This window comes from Sinohyriopsis cumingii, chromosome 5 (assembly GCF_028554795.1).
Source record: "Sinohyriopsis cumingii isolate HCF-2022 chromosome 5, ASM2855479v2, whole genome shotgun sequence".
NCBI lineage: Eukaryota > Metazoa > Mollusca > Bivalvia > Unionida > Unionidae > Sinohyriopsis > Sinohyriopsis cumingii.
The window spans coordinates 88,847,792-88,866,566 of NC_142965.1; the positions used below are offsets into that span (position 1 = coordinate 88,847,792).

An 18,775-nucleotide genomic window follows, 5' to 3' on the forward strand; every position below is an offset into this window, starting at 1 on the left:
GGTGACAAGAAAATGAGTTGGCATTTACTTAAGATAACTGAGTATGTGAAACCGTGTTGCACCCAAAATCTTAGATTATATTGTACATACAGTGTTATTGATGTGATTCAGCCAACATATTTCACGTTAAAAATTCGATGCAACAACATTAGCAGTTTGCTGTAGGAATGGTATTGAAAACAGTCAGAAAGACAGTAAGGTGAATCTCATATCTAAAGATGCTCCTTCCAGCGACTGGTGTCCAAGATTATGCAGATGTGCCTCTACGGCATTATGTCACAATGCTGAAAGGTTCAAGATAGCCACTTGATATTGTTAAACGTGCATCATATATATAGCGAGAGAGAGAGAGAGAGAGAGAGAAAATTAGAAGCAGATGAGTTTACTCACGGTGTACCAAAATTATTTAGTATAACATGAAATACACAAAGCAGCACAGAATTCTTAAGGCAGTTAATAAAAGTTATCTACTGGATAGCGAATATACACTTTGTTCTTACGAACGCATCTATACATCTTTCGAAAGGCAACTATTCTCATTAAAGTTTATTTTGTTATGTTGCAACGTATTTGGAATGGTTCCTTTTATTTTTCCAGGAAATATATGATTCCCTTCAAAAATCGATTTTACTGCTTACTCTCGCGTTACATAAGACTTCAAACCTGAAAGCAAAAATATTGGGATAAAAGAAAATGAATGTGTACTTTTTAAAAAATCATTGATAACAGCATTGTATCTTTTGTTTTTTGACAATACTAATACCTCAAAATGACTAATTCTACTAAAATGTAGACTTGTTAGTTTGTTTGATCACCGATAATAATCACAGTCTATCGTAAGTCATGTTACACTAAACTATGGATAGATGATCGCGATAATTCGAAACTTGTCTCCATTCTGTCCTTGATTGTCGTTTTAAAATTAGTCACTCGAGATGATCATGCTTTGAGGTTATTTTAGATACGTTTATCCGTAATAAATCGTCGTGCTTTATACGTGTAGTTAAAACAGTAGCAAACTAAAAGAAGTTAAATGTTTTCAATATTTACCTAATCATCATAAACGACAGATGTAATCGTTAAATAAAGCAATGTCCAGTCTTAAGCTCATCATTAACCAATTACACATATGATTGGGAGCAATCTTAGCGTGTTGGAAGCAGATATTTTCTATATCATAGTTTTGATTGACCTCTTCATTTATTACTATTTTAATTTTCTCGTCGTTTTTTTTAGATTTAATTATTCACATCTCTATGCATTTATCATATCTTCGATCCGAAAATATTATAACAATTTTAGAAGTTTATATTTCGTATGACAATGTCACGTCACTCTCCGGACATCTGCCCCGTGATAATTGTTTGCTCGATTGGTGGTTTATATTATCATATATTAGGTATGCTATCTACTGTTTCTATTAGGCTTTAATAGCAGTATGTTCAGTAATTAAATTCTTTCTGAACACTTCAATTGTACCGAAACTCTATTTTCCCGAATATTTTTATTTATGTATGTGCCCTTAACAAGTTATTTCATTTGCAAATGGATGAAGTTTATAGACGCTTATTTGACTGCCCAGTTATTGAATCGGAGTTGGTTAGGTACAATGTGAAGTTGTTTGTACAGACGTTTTTGTAATTATGCCTATTGAAAAACATTACTTTATTATGACCTTTTAAAGCTAGTCCCTTTTAGGCATGTTTATGTATATTTCAAACTTTTAAAACCATTTCATGCCTTTAAATAGTCTTCGTTTCATTTTTTCGCTGATGTAAAAAATATTATGTCAATATTAATGTTCAACTTGCTGATAATGGTTATTTCTATTTTGAAAACCCCTTTTATCACCATTCTATCTTTCATTCAACGCTGCAGAAACATTTCCAATCAAATATATACTGAACATTTGTTTAATTGCTGAAGTGTTAGTTTTCCTTCTCCATGCATGCTTTTATGTTCCGTATTTCTTCATCTAGAGTAAATGAATTTTCTTTTAATAAAATTGAAAATTATCCCATTCTTCTCAATTTTAGTTACTCCTTGATATTGTTGTTTTAAACTACCTTTTCTGACCTATGTATACCTGTTAAGGTTCTCTGTGTGAACATTCCTCCAAAATCATCGTCCTTGTCATCGTCGATCTCGCCTCAACTTTGCGGCTCCGACGTACATTCAAAAGACAACTATATTTCGTACGACATTTGTATCCCCTTTGTTCTTTTCTTACAATTGCACATCAAAAATGTCTGCCTAAAGTAAAGCAGGTGACTAACATAGACATTTCTGCAGGAAATTCAATTTCTGGATTGTTTGTCTAATATGTAGTCTAATACAGTCCTCCGTTAATCATAATTTCCTTTCGGAAAATTTGTACTGTTTATTGTGTCACCATACTTGATTGAAATATGTATAAGCAGCAGTACTTTACATTTAATTATTAAGGAAAACATATGATAAATGCAGGTATTTATCAGCAAAATTAAGAAGAGTCTAAAAGGATAAAGATATGAAAAGAGGAATAAAAAATACCCAGAAAATATGGTACTCTCCCAAAATTGTTGTTAAGCGTTGCCAACAGGCGAACAGGAGTTGTGTCGATATTTTCTCCAGGAGTTTGAGATGTTTCTTAAATCTCTTCAAATCTATAGAAGTTTTCAGAGTGTATCAAAATTTGCCATTCTTCTCGTTCATTCACATACATCTACTTCGGAATAACATCACTTACCACCCACGTCGGATGTCACATTTTCTATTACAGAATCTGTATATGCTAAGTTATGAAACTGTGTGCTTTGTTCTTCGTGCATACCAAACCATATGTCGCTCTTCAAACATTTTAGTCAAACGGCGCGTATTTTTGTTGTTGTGTGCATGAAAAAATTTAAAGTACTGTCTGTCAACTGCTTTAATAAGACATCATTACGATTAATTCTTGCTGTTGTTGTTGTTGTGGGGTTTAACGCCATATTTCAGCACACGATAGGCTATGCATGGCGGCCAGTATAAATGGTGGAGGAAGAACCCGGAAACACCAGGGAAGAACCACCGACCCACGAGAAGCTGCTGGCGAGCTTTCTCACATACCCACGTTAGCCGAATCCTAGAATCGAACCCACGCAGACAGAGGTGAGATGGCAGTGATCCGTAACGGAGAGCGCTTTAGACCACTCGGCCACTCAGGGCCCCATTAATTCTTGCAAACGATATATAATTAGTGAGGTTTCAAATAGGTTACCTGTACGATTAATATTAGTTCATTTATTTTGTTTTAAATGTCCGATGATTCATTCTTCCCATCAAGAATTGTAAATTTTAACCAGTTTTAGTGACCAGCTTTAGACGATGGGGTGCCTGTTAGTTAAAACCATTGTAAAATTTCTTATTCTGTTCTTGTCATAGCGAAGTTTCTAAATGTATGCCGTTTATTTAAGTAGACAGCATTTGTCAAATGCTGTCTAAGACATCAAGCGTTTAGAATGTGGTCCAGGGTCAATCATATTGTGCTATATTACAGTAATGAGTATTTTAGAGACTTCAAGGCGTTATTACAGTGAATAAGCAGTTTTGGTATTTTAAACTTCTTTACTATATTAATTTTAATTTGAACTTTACAAGTGTTCTACAAATGTTCTTGTACGAGGGTGTTTCATCCAGATTTAACCAACTGAGTTTTGCAGATATTTAACACTAATTTTAATATTTTCTAGTTGAGGGGTAAAAAGGTTACTTAATCAGTTTCATTTGTCTTATTTATTTTATTGGGATATGAGCAATTAAGTTCTTCTCCTGATATTTTTTAATCAATTTCCCTGTACATATCATTACGGGTAATAGCTGCACTTGAGGGAATATGACGTCTGAATTACAGGCATGTACTATAACGCGTCTGATTTTAATTTAGATCTTTTTGCGGAACTAAGGATCCGGATTGCAAGCTTTCCAGTTAAACCTATATGTTTATAAACAGACGCAGCTCTTATTTTTCCGATAAGTCTTCACTAAATGAAAATTTTTTTCCTCCAGTAATCCTTCACTAAACGAGCCATTCTATCTTACCGGTCTGGGTCAGTAGAACGCCTGACGTCCCTTGCTCCTTGGGTGTAATTATTTCGGTATGTTACTTACACAGCCATGAAATGGTTGTATATTTTTCCGCTGGCTTAACGATCGTGTAAATGTGTTAGTTTCCGTCTATCCGTTAGAATATGTTTCCTCCTAAACCACTGCGTGAAACATTTCTTAAACAAGGTAGTTATCTAGCTATTATGGAAAACTTTGCCCAAGAAGAAATGCAATTAGATTTTGAAACCTCATATCCATGACGTCGTTTAATGAAGTATCGAATACCGTTTTAATTCAGAGATTTTCTTTATTTTATTATTTCCAGCACTGTTGCTTATTCCAGATGTATGTGTTTTCTTCTGTTCCCAGCTTACCGTACGATTCATACATGAGTGGGGTCATTGCTCTGACGGATAGTCAGTACACACAAGCCAACGGCTTCTCCAATGTTTACTTTGGATGGGGAGGAGAGGATGACGATTTTAATGTCAGGTACACCAGTCTACATTCTGGATACACGAACACATATACCATGTAAATCTTTATCACTTTCACAAAGTAGAGGTCGTTATAATGGTAATACAATAACCACAACGTGATATTTCATTCTATTTGTTCAAGCTTAATAAACAGTGTTAAAATGAAATATTTTATTAACTGGTGGATTCGTATCACACGATCAAAAGGTGAAATAAATCCGGTATTAAGGCAGGAAAAGAAAATATGTTGTGTATGTGCATATATATATATATGATACTTCATATTTATGGGAAAATATGAAGGTTTCTTTTATAAATGCTATATGACCTGTGAGAGTGAAGTATTAGTCAATGAAAACGAATCCTTATTTTCCCATACAAATGGTGTAAACATTTTATTATAAACCCATTTCGTTTTCTTATCTGAAGCTTGATAATAAAGCAAAAGACCAGGGACAAAGTCATTTAATTTATGCTGTATTTCAAAACAAATACACAACAGTAGACTCTCAATACAATGTACCAATATTATTCCGCATATACTTCCGCCCAGAAAACCTTTTCAAGTCCGTATCGCGCTCATATTTTGAATGAATGCGCATTGAGATAAACCTTTCCAGTTGGTCTGGAGTGGAGTCAATTTATATGTTGATCCAATTAAATTTAGCGTTTTTGCTTACGACCGAGTGTATTTACTGAGTCAACTCGGTGCAGTAAGGAAAATGTGATTCCAGTTGGAAATGAAGTCGGCATTAGTGTATAAAATTTGTGTGTATCAGATCTTCCATCTTCTATGACATGAGTCATGTCATTTGGATTTGCTAAGAAAGTACGCTTTGAGGAAATTTAAGATGAATGAATATAAGTATAATTATTACCATTCTTATCACCAGCTTATTTTCATGTCTCTTCCATGCCTGAAGTTGGATGGATCCCAGCTATGACCTATATGACCTGTATCGCAGACCTAGAATTTGATAAAGGTAGTTAAACGTGGAAAATTGTAAAGCAATGGTTGTGTGACAGTATATTTAGCCAGCAGAAAAAAAATATTTCTTCATCGTCTTGGCTCATTGGATCTGATATTCTTAGTTTATTTATAAAACCTTCAATTGTACTTTTATCTCGAATTTAGTGTTTTTGCTAATTTGTGAAACGTTACATCTCTGATAGGTATGCATTCATTGGCATCAATATCTTTTTCTATGGTATTTTAGTTGACCCTATAAGCACTGGTCATAGTCTGAACCAAGCTCTCAGCTTTCGGAATATATGTCCTAAATACCTGTTTCAAGGATCTTAACGGTATTTTCAATTCCTCCGTCTCTCGCGCTTGCTGTTGGAACTGCTAGTACAACCTTCATTGGTTTCCTTGTTTGAAAGATTCGTTTGTAACTCAGTGAACCAGTGAACTCATCCACATGACTAACTTGATCACCTCTACTTCCAAATGGACGAAACAGCTTCATTAGTTAACCAAACAAAAACTAAATCTTCTACTAAAAGAGTGGAAATGGTCTATTTACAACGTAGTTCCTAATACACTATGCTATTTTTAGGCAAGAAGGTAGAGAGAGAAAGAGGATGTGTATTGGGTTAATATATTAATTAATTAATGTCAAACGTATCATCCTGGCAGAATTAGGGCATTAGAACATATACCAATATTAATTCAGTTCCTAAGAATTCATAAAGCATGTATTTTGCGGATTAAAATTAAAATTAGCTGTAAATAATTGTGAAGTCAAATTCCGAATAATTCGTAATTTTTTAAGCGTTTTTGTCTTTTATATATGTTTGGAACAAGTAAAAAAATATTATTAACGTTCGCTCTAATCTCTGGCTAACAAATTATCCATAAATATAGCAACAATATCTTGGGTCCAATTTTCTAGACAACTTAAAGTTAGGCCAGGATGTTTGTTAAACTCAACAAAGGAGATCAATTCATTTATGAATTTTAGTTCTGCTTACAGATTATGCTAGGACCACATTGCATCAATTTTGGCTGGATTAAAATCAACTAACTACTGCTTTTATCAATCGTTAACCATTTCTACATCAGTGTTTGGTATATACTATTTTGTAAATATCATAACATGAACTGTACACAAACATAATGCTATTAATCCTGATTTTTATGATAATATTAGGTTTTATGTTATTGTTTACTGCATCAATCAATAAGGGACTTGTTAATTCAAAAGAAAAGTTCAAAGAAAGTTGATGAGAAAAATGATTATTTGGCTTTATTATCAACTTTAAATAGACTTGAATAGTAGCATACATCGTATTGTTAATTATACAAAGCAACCGTAATGTAAAGATATTCATGTCACTGACATTTATTTGTTCTTCTTTAATTATGTGGCTGGCCAGTATTATAAAAATAGTACATGTAAACAATTTCTTCATTCATAAGTCAAGGTTATTATCAAGTTCATGTCAACGACCAATGCGGTCAAAGTATGCTAAGCATTATTTGAATGGATGTCATCTCAACATAGCGTGATCTAGGATGTATATTTATATTGTCGATATGTGAAGATTGCCCTAACCACTGATTATTAAAAATGGTAAAAATAAATGTACAGTTGACGACCAATGTATTTCACAATAAACTAATTTAATTATTAAGAAATCTTTTCTAGTGATTTAGATTTTTTCAATTTAACATGCCTTTGGTGACTATTTAAGAGAAATTAAGAGAATTAAAGTACCGTGATCTCAATCTTGAAAGTCAAGCTTGTAAGAGCAATGAGAGTAAATTTCAATTATATGTAATTTGTTTATTGCAAATGCAGAGTGGATGCCATTTATTCTAAATATACAGTACCTTGAGGAAATATTGTGAAATTGTGGAAGCAATTTGATAATAATTTAATTTCGTTTGATTACGTGAAAGATTCAAGGACTTTAGTGGCATTCAACTTCCACTGGATTACCTTGAAGTAAAATATTTAGAGATTACAACAGTGTTTCTTTATTAGTGCTAGCACGTAAGCACTTTACAACCTTCATTGTTAATACCTTTGGATCTTTTCTGGATTATTGTGAAATTGATCGAACATTTCGAAATACAGGAATTACATCATTTTTAATTCGTTTACTTTCTTTGCTTATGTTTTAGTGAATAAAGTTATAGTTTGGGAAGTTAAATGCATGTTGGGTTTTAAATTGTCTTGTATATAGTTTATGCCTCTAGAGCGTAACATTTAACTGATGCTGGCATCTGTGTGCATACAAAATTTAGAACTTTTGTATCATACATTTCTGAACGCCCTTGCATGCCATTTTCATCATTATCAGTTCTAAAGAAATACAAATGAGTTCTAAGACTGCAGATTTCTTGAAAATGTTAGCGTTTCATATAAGAATAATTTAACATGTTTCTTGTTTAATAATGGTAAGCTATAAACGTTATCAGTAAGCACTTCCGGTTCCTGAATGAGCTTTCTCCTGGCTTCCTAAAAGATATCCAATATTGGAAATTCTCTTGAAACGTGTGAATAGTGAATATGTTTCATAGCGAATATATTTCATCGACAGGCTCAAAATATTTACGTTTTACACCCACTCGATGAAATATATCCCTGGTAAGCTTTTAGCCAGCAAATTCACTTTAAGCTGGCAAATGTGTATTTTAATTTTAAGCTTATTTGCTAGCAAGTTGTACTGTATAAGAGATAGAAGTAGCAGGTTTCTTACTGGATCACGCGTGATGTCAGCTTTACAGTTTATGTTCTGTTTTATTTTAGATTATTCTTACAAAAAATATAACCCATTACACAATTCTCCTCCCCAATGTAACGTAATAGCATAACAAGAAAACTATTATTTTCTAATTCATGTATTTGAACTTGCGTGGTAGTGTCTTGAGAATAACATCGAATTCCAAAGTTATTATGCTATCTACGTGGCTGTGATAATATTTATTGTATTTTACTCCAGTGAAGTCTCACAATTACTTTAGTTTAAAAATCCATTTATTGGCAGCCTAGCATTGCGAAACTTCGCATATGTTGCTTACATTGACATATTTCCATCCTGCTTGTTCGGAATTCTTTTAATATTAACAACGTATTTCCGCTCATTTGAATTTTTCCGTTAACTAAAATGAAATTTACGTCAATTATGTTTCTCTTTGCAATGCTATAATTTAGATAATTTTGTTTCATTTTGAGATATTTTAAAGTTGTCATTTCATGCATCTCTTTTCATTTTTCTAACACAGAGTTCTTCAATGGCCTTCAAAAACTTTTCCACAATTGGCGTTTTATTCTTTTCTAAAATGTCTATTTGATGTATCTATATGGATGACTCTAGCTAGCGATTCCCATCAAATAATACAACTTTATTTCGACCGAACTCCAACATTATTCTCAGTTGAATATTGTCTTCAATTACGATATTGAAATACGATGTTTCTTTATTTTACAGCGTTAATCATTATTTACGTACAGTTGGCTTTTTCCGTTTATCTCATCTATCCACTCTTTATGTAGTGATGATATATCTGCCATACTTTGTATTTTTTTTCCTGTTACTGATCTGCAATCATTGCAAAATTACTGTATATATGCTTGAATGTATAAATATACATCTAGACTACATTCATTTTCTCATTATTCTTCTGAGATATCAATTTGTCTCTGATTACGTATTTGTTTTGTTTGGTTGCCTTTCTAACGTTTAGCTTGATTGATGGATATTTTGAAAAACAATATCACCCGATACGTACACACTAACTGGCGTCAACCATGACATATGTTGCGCACGACATCTTTATGTTTACCATTATTTTCAATATGGTACTTATCATTGGATTTATAAGGTACTCATTCATGGACTTATATGGTACTTATGGATGGATTTATATGGTACGTATACTTATGGATGGATTTATATGGTACGCATGATTGCATTTATATGGTTCCTCTGTTTGTTATGGTGCGAATTATCCATATACCTGACTAACTTTTCCAAAATATGTCCGAATAAGTTAATAACTTTAATTCTAATCCTGTTAACTTTAAACTAGTACCATGTGCTGATCTTTGTGCATCCTAAGATTCAGCTGGATCAATTTGAAGTGTTTTAAATAAACCTTTCCATTATACTTAAATATATCATAAGCATTATAATTCCTACTTTCAAACATACAAGATTAATAGGCGTTTGTACGCGTTGCTAATGAAATATTTTGTTATTTCGTTTGAATATTTGTAATTAAAATTATGTTCATAATATGTAAGACCACTTTTCATACTAGACAAATAATCATCTATTACTTTATTGTTTGCTCATCAAATAAAATATCGTTTCAAAAATATAAGATATATATTGGTTGAATTAAAACACCTTTTATCTATGTGTATAACATATTTCATCGACGTTTATTGGACTAGTATATTCATAAGGAAGGAATGCTATTTCTTGAAATTATTTCCTCTGGAAATTATAGTTTCATCGTCTTTTGTAATGTGTTAATATCGATGCAAACTCCTAATGGAATATGTGATATTAAGTTACTTAATAGTTAAAGATGAATCTAATAGAACTTTTATACTAAGCACAATATCCTATGCTTAAACGTTTTATCTTTTTAAAATTTCTATCTATTCAACCAAGGAATACATATACATCTTGATCATTTCCACCATAAGCTCCCATAATCTTCTATTTATTGATTCATTCGTCTATGATGAAATTTTTAATGTTTTCAACTTGTTTAACCGCTTTTTAAATTCATTTTAAATGCATTAATGGTATAATTATTGGTTTTACTTTGCTCTGAACTGATTCGTTCAACTTTTGTATTTTCTGTTTATGAAAAGTGTAATATCATTTGAAGATTCTATTATTGTTCACCTAACAAATTAACATTTATAAATTTACTCTCTGCCTCTTTCAATAGTCAAAGCAATCTACCGAACACCTATTCAAGGCACTCAGAAATATACGTGAATAAAAGCAAAAACTGACATGAACGCCGATTTCAGCTAATTTAAAAATTACTCACGTGGCAAAAAGAGGGAACTATCATCTACGAAGAGTGTGTAAAGTTAACAGATTCGGGTGTAAGCTGGAGATACAATAGCACTGAACTCTCAAGCATCCACTATGTACCAGGCACATGGGGAAAACATCGGAACAAATATGATGTCATCCAGAGCGGTACATTATTAATTTTATTACAACAGGAAAAATGTGTTTTCCCCCATAAAGTGGTATCCATCTGGTACCGCTAGATAGATGAAGAGGCATATATATAGCACAATTTCCATTTCAGGGTTCAAAGGGCGAATATGAAGTTTGAAAGACCGCATACAGATATTGGTATTTACATGGCAATACCACACGAAACAGACAGTACTAACTTAAAGAACCCTGCAAGGTCTCTCTCTCTCTCTCTCTCTCTCTCTTGCACATACACACACACACACACACACACACACACACAGAGTGTTGCAGCTTTAGAACTGTATTCAGGCCAGCCCTGTTTGGTTTGTAATGTTAAGGCACGTTGTTCTCATGTTGTGGCTGGAAACAGACTGCCCTGTGATATTGAGCGTTGAAGCACCAATCAACCAACTAAACGGATTTGAACAGTTGGATTGGTAACGATCAAATCTCCTCTTAAAACTGCCTATTCTCTTTCAAGCTACAATTTAAAATACGGCGATGAAAGAACACGTAGAAGACTAAGAACACTAAATCTGTAGATATATCTGCATGACATTAAATTATATCAGGCATTTGGTGCGCGGGAATACTACATACGTATGACAGAGTGTAACCATTTGGTCACCCTATTTGTCGATAAATTTCGGAGGGCAAACATGGGTGTAAACTTTCCCGCCAACAACATGCATTGAATAAGACAAAAAAAAAAAAAAACAAAGAAAACGATAGAATGAAATAAAAAAGGAAAATATATTCGGGTTCATGAATATTACTGTCTATTAAATTTTGTTTATTAAATAACATTTTCCCCCACAGATTCGGAATTTTAGATGTATCTGCTGCTAGACAAAGCATAGAGGGAGTAAACTCGTTTTGTAACAATCAACTGAAAATTAAGTACAAACGATACGCCATTGAATACCGCCAATATTACACTTGGATTCTTATAGGTGTAAATGAAGCAGCAATTACGAAGGTAAGAAAAATTAAAGCACCTTGAAAAGGAATGTGAGAATTTCGGTAAAGCATCAGAGTCAAAAATCAACCATGACAAAACTGAAATATTAAAAATTGTTAACTGGCGGAGGAATCACCGCATTGTCCGCATTTAACAAAAGATCGAGTGAAAGCATTAGGGATCATTTTTGGAAAAGGAGAGGAACAAGAAAACTGAAAAAATATGGGGAATATAATAGAAAAGAATGTGAATATCTGGGCACATACGCCACTTTGTCTAATGGAGCGGGCCCAAGTGGCCAAAACTTACATGTATGCGAACATTAATTTTATTTTTAAATCCATAGACATAAACAACAAAAAACTATGCAAAATAAATAACAATATTATAAACTTTATATGGAATTATAAGACACTATGTCAATAAAAACACTCTTTATACAGCAAAGGAAAGGGGGTTTAGGATTACCAAGCCCAATATTAATTAAATGTGCAAATTGTATAAATAGGCTTAAAAAACTAAACTCAGAACGAAATTCAGCCTGGGAAAGGCAGTACATATACTGATTTGGGTTTTCAAAGCGCAGTTGGGGGATATATATATAATAATAATAATAATAAACTAATGAAAAAGTTGGAAATACCAAATAAATTTAAATATATTAAAGATCTGCTACTTAAATACAGGGATGAGAGGGAACTATGGAAAATTGATGAAAAACTGACTTATAAATGGTTAAGGGAATAAAATACAAAAGTGGTAAGATCTAAAGTGGAGCAAGAACATATAGATATAAATTGGGATAGAGCATGGGGGCACTGGACAAAACTAGGCTCCCTAAAAGTTCAAAGCCTCTGCTTTAAATACATACATAATACGTGGTTGGCAGGAGAGGTGGATGTGAGACGGCATATGATCAGAATATCGCCAAAATGTCCACTGTGTAAAAAAGAAACCTTTAGTAAAACACACATAATGGTACAATGTGAGAAGACGCAAAAAATAGGGTAGAAGTCATTACAAAAATAAAAACGAGAAAGGTACCGGAGGAACAACATACTCTGGATGGAAACTGTGATTAAAAATTAACTCTTTATAAAATAACAAATTATATAACGGCTACAATGATGGCCTCTGGGCATGTTATCACAATAGTTCTATAGCCTGCCAGGGATACTTACCGGGGTGGGAGATGGAAAAGGGGCACTGGTATAACGCCCAAATGGGGGCTCTACGCAAATGCTGACCCAGGCCCCGGTCCCACCTCACTACGCTGGAAGGAACAAAGAAAATATTGCTATTTTGGGCCTCCGATGCCACCGACTAATATTAAAGTCTCTCGTTTAAGTTGCAACTGTAATATATAATTTAATGAATACTCTATTAAGTAATACTTACCTATCTCCACCATTCCCTTTAAGAGGGCTGGGACAGGGTACCTATGTAGGATAAGTACGAGGTAATGACGTCATAGGGCTATATCACATGGCGCCACGTGAAGTTGACAGGTCCATGAAAGAGCCTAAGAAAAACATCCCACATAGAACACCAACATACACATGCAAACACAACACAAATACAGGGATTAGGAACCCTATTCTAACCCTTCTAATTCTTCTACATTTCCTCTGAACAACTGTACAGCTCCCGTACTGTATAGTTAAATAAAAAACATTTGGAGAACTTTGGCCAATAACCTAAATTAAGAGCGGGAAAACTCGAGTCTGGAGATATACAACAAAATAAAAAAAGTATGGACCCTGACTCGAGTACAGCCACCTCATTTTTAAGAACAAATTGTACGCGTTATTGTTAGTACATCATGGGGGCCTCAACTGGTGGTTTCAGTTTGGCCCATAACAAGATTATACTTCAGTATATACGAGGGTTGGTTAGCGCCACTCAGACGCAGATATTCGTCAACAAGTAGAACTGAATCACCATCAGTGTTAGCATCCATTGTCAGCGAGTCAGGCAGACCCAGTCAGTCAATTCCTCAATCCCTTCACCATATTGATCACTTACATATAATGATAAATCTTAAACTCCAAAGATGGAGACGTATACTATACGTTGAGTGCTGAATTTCTTCTTCAGCGACCAATGATAAAAATCATGTATATAGCAAATCTTCTTCCGTCTTGCCTTCTGTAATACATGTTGTTAACATATGATGAAAGGAATAACTTGATCACTCTTTTCGTTACACTACACACGTATCGACATCCGTTCATAAGAAACAACTATTATTCAGTCTCACAAATCTTTAAGATGTGACAATTAAAAGTATCAAAACCATCCAGAGGTAATGCAAAATAATCGACCATGTGCTTTACTATCATCATATTTATCAGATACTTCAAAAGTAAAAAGTCCTCTGAATACGCTCCATAAAGTTACAGTGCCTGGTACATCTGTGTGTGTGGAGTGCACACATTCACAACAGACAGCATGAATGGGCTGCATTACTGCCCACGCATGTTTCGATCAAAATGCATGAAGTAACTTTTCAGAATGGAGGGATCATATCCAACGTCCAGCGGATTCTTGGCTCAAACATGTCGCTGGATTCCTATGGAAATTTTGCCAAAGGATTGCACGTTCAAAAAATAGATATTCATAAGCATCGATAAGCAGCTCCACCTTTCATTCGGTTATCAAAAGCAATGCATCCCTGACCATTTGCGGGTACGAGAGTGTTGGTCTAGCTCATGCACACGAATAGTTTTATCACGATAAATCTCAAATACATCCGCGAGCAGCAAAATATCCGTGAGTAAATACAGTTTGTGAAAATAACCTATATGTTGACAAGAAAACATGCGCTAAAAATTGTTTGAATGTACGCAGTCGGTGACGAAAATACCATCCCGAGACAACGATGAATCAAGGCTATCAATCGGTCGGAACTAAGTTTCAGTAAACTGCATCCATTCACTAATATATTTTTTGCCGATGAGTAACTTGAACGTTTCAATTTAACAATCACCGTGAATTTAAAACGGTCGTTGCCATTCACTTCAAGGTTACACAGGTTTTTGTCCCGCTGAAATTCGGGAACTGAAGCGAATCAATAAACTGCAGCTGGCCAGGTATTTACCACATTGTTGGGAATTATGCTTATTGGTGCATTTGATACCGTTGCGCATGTCGAGAACGTTCACTCATTAGAAGTCTGTGTGGGTGATATACGGGGATTCGATTATCTCATGCTGCGCTGTAACATTCAAAATCTCCTTGCCAAGTTCGGGCATGATTCTTCGCTGCCGATCTTCGCATATTTCCACCACACTAAAATACATGGCTGTCAATCAGTTGATGGTCTTGAAATTGACGTGGGCATCGTCAACAAGGTAATATATTAGCATGGTTTTTCTGTGTCGGTTAAGCAATCGGGAAAGTTGCACTAATGGGATTTTTATTTTATCTTGGTAAATGAATAACTGTAAATTACATGTGCTGTATACAGGTGTATCTAATGTGGTAGTGTTCGTGTACAGTTTCGTCAGTGGAGCTGAAAGATGATTCACAGCTCCAACAATGAGTAGCCTCGGTAAATTCATGTAGGTCATCATTGCTCATAATTATGTATAAGAGTGATAAGAGCTGTTGTCAGATCATTTCACTCCCAGTTCAAGCATTGTAATTAAAAACCAACCTTAACCGATGAATGGCTGTAATACAACGTTGATACAATGTTGATACAACGTTGGTGGCACAGTCGTTAGGGTTTAAGATCGCACGGACCTCGCTACGATTCCACGTGGATAGAAAATGTGAACGCATCTTAGTCTTTTGACTTACGATTAAGCCTCATAATCAATCACACTCGGAAAACAATGCGCTGCACCGCTGTGAAGATACACGGGTGTATTGCCGATGTACTTTTTCTAGCGTGTAATCTGAACTTCGAAACTTGGACTCTTTGATGCACATACTCGACTGCCTCTTCAGTAATATCACGTGCTACACTACGAAAAGTTTCCTCATCGTCAACCATACGAACAGGCTGCTTTGCTTACACAATAATTCGAATATTAATCGTCCTACTGTTGCACTAAGTTATATTAAGCTCTGATGCTATTCATTTGTGGAACTTAATACCTCAAGTAAATCTACTTTTATTGCTCCTCTCGTTATTATTATATTACGCTCAAGTGTGGGTTGTTTCAGTTGTTTTACTAATGATGTTGCCGTTATAACCATATGTGGTTCAACTTTTAGTGGTTTCTGCCACGAGTCATAATAGCGTACGAAATAACAACCTTTTGGCATATCTTTAGGAATACTTACATGAGCACACACTTTTGCGCGCGCTACCTGAGGAGATTAAAAGCCAGAACGCTAATATATAAGGGAAATCATTGTCTATTTTCAATTTCGTCAATAATTGTTTTGAAACAAACGCATTTACCATTATAGGAAACTACAATCGCTTCATTCTAGGCTAGTGAGAAAGCTTGCCAGTAGCTTCTCGAGGGTCGGTGGTTCTTTCCGTGGATTTCTCGGGTTCTTCCTCCACCATTAATACTGGCCGCCATGTATAGCCTATCGTGTGCTGAAAAATCGCGTTAAACCCTACAACAACAACAACAACAACATTCTAGGCTATCAGTTCCTTGACTGAAATCTTTCTCCTCCATGGTTTTCAAATCGCCATGTTTTTTCTACAATAAACCGTTATATAATTCGATGTGTTGTTCGGCTTTAGACGGAAGGCACAATAATACTCGCGAAGATGGTCAACTTACTAACGTCATGGAGTATAAAAGGCGTTGGCCCACATAAAAAAAGCTTGATCCAAAGCAGCTGTTATGATACAAATGAGTGCTTAAATCAGTTGGCAATGAATAAGTTAAAGCATGGAGTAAACCCAACATTTGTTCTGCCTTACAACTCACATTTCCAATATTGTTCCTATTATTGTGCCTACGCTTGTACCAAAAATGCAATACGAAAACGCTATGTTCAAGACAGTTTCAACTCAGTCTATGCGCATAGATTCAAAATACCATCATTTTTCAAATTTCTTAAAAGATGGACTACCAACTCATAGAAATATACCTGCAGACTGAGTCAAAATATATCACGAGAGAATGATTTCATTTCATTATTATATATCCTACAGTGGCATATAAATTGATGGCATTTTTAAATTAGTAACTGATTCAAGAAATATACCAAAATCGATAACATGTCACAAGAGAAATCTTCTTCAAGTCCGACAGTAGATAACTTGGAAAGGTACACGTTTTATTTCATTTTTAACGCTGCGACCTTTACTACCAGCCCTCGACTTCCCGGATGTGATGTTTGTGCTGGAAACTTTGTTATGGGAGGTGAAACATATATCAGTAACTGATGATATTTATTTTGTTTATTTTCATTGTAGTTTGAATCTTTAAATTATGCATTTACAAGTATAAATGTATACACCAATCAAATACCGATTATGATGTAGTTATTGCAAAATAGATTTACAATTTCAGTAATGAAAAAACTTATTTATTATTTAATTTTCATGTAAGTGAACAAATGAATATTTCGGTAATATGTTGCACAAAAGAAAACCAATACTGCGGCCCTAGTCATGCCTGAAAATATTGTTGGCAAGAACGAAAAGTTTCATTATTCAATAGCATTGTTCAATTAAAATCGCAATAATTTTTCAACCTTACAGCAATACGAAAAATACTTGGGAGAACCTTTCGCTGTGTAGTTATACTGACTGTGATGTTCCAAAAAGTGTTCAAAATGACGGAATGAAGGTGCTCAGGAACTATATTGCTGATTGCAGTAAGGTGTATAATTTCGACATCACATTGATACAAACCGAAAGTCTATATTAATTTTAAACAAGACGGAATTCAATACGGAATCCTGCCAATCTTTAGGAGAGACAATATTCATCAACGAAGCTGCCGAAAAATCCGAACTTATACATGATGTGTGATAAAGATATGAATTTCGGACAGTGCATGATGTGAATTATATCAGCAAATTGCCTACTTTCATTCGCCTTAGTGGAAACTTGTGGCATCAGCGGCTCTTCCGAATTTCTCTGTCAATTCGATTAAATTCGCAAGAGTTTTGTATAGTCCTTTTGTTTCTTTCAATGTGCTTTAATCCTACTGCGGGTGACATGTTTTCATACAAAGTGTATTTTGTAAAGACAACTTTCATTTCAATCCCGAATTTAAGGACACCAAATATATAACGTTGACAAAAACGATTCCATATCAGACTTCATGCCCTATGTGGTAATTTGTATGCTCATTAAAGTTTAAGGTATTGAATTTCTTTTTAATGTGCTGTGTCACACCGGCCGCCAAAAAAATCAATTTCGTCTTTATTTTTAAGAGGCAAATATATTCGCTCAAATATTTCCTTCTGTTATGAAAACTGTTCTGTTGCTTGTTGTACCAACATTGTATTTTTACCATGAATCACGTTGTTTTTACAACGTCTTCAATCATTATAAGTTTATTAATATCAGTGTCACGCAGATCATTTTAGAACTTCCAAATTCATTATAAATACAATCACACCAACACACACATCATTTTTATAACCTCTAAAGGCATCATAAATGTATTCCCATCAGCACACACATAATTGTTAAAACCTCCAACGTCACGATAAATTATTATTGGTTGTGCTCACCAGCTATTATGTATTTGAAGTTGTTTGTATTTGAAACATGCACAGTGGAGGGCATGTTGACATACCTCTACATTAATTTGATGTATTTTGGCTGAAATTTCTTTGGATATTGTACTTGTGGAAATTGAACATGAACAGCTAACTACAGCTAACTAAATGACTGCTCCTTTGTGCTCAAACAATCAAACTGAATTGGTGTAAAATTCACTATCTTTAGCATTGATTAAAATGTGGAAAAGCAATCTTGCCGGACTAGACAATACCAGCGTCTGAAAGTGTAATGAATGAATTATAACATATATTAAATATATAAAAATTGTGTTTCTTTTCACAATTGACCTCCGAAGTCCAGAAATCGAAGATGACCAAGGAGAGCCAGACGTTTTTTGAAAGATACAAAATCTAAGGTAAATCCAACATGTAT

General features: G+C 34.3%; 1 protein-coding gene across 1 annotated transcript in view; it reads left to right on the forward strand.

The window, feature by feature from the left end:
- The window catches only part of LOC149799707 (beta-1,4-galactosyltransferase 4-like), a 35,799-nt gene extending 24,223 nt beyond the window's left edge, over positions 1–11,576 (forward strand). Inside the window, exons 5-7 of the mRNA XM_089958258.1 lie at positions 4,435–4,557; positions 10,837–10,936; positions 11,547–11,576. Of these exons, the coding sequence (XP_089814384.1) occupies positions 4,435–4,557; positions 10,837–10,936; positions 11,547–11,576 (253 nt within the window). The remainder of the gene's footprint in view (positions 1–4,434; positions 4,558–10,836; positions 10,937–11,546) is intronic.
- The last annotated feature ends 7,199 nt before the right edge of the window (positions 11,577–18,775 follow it).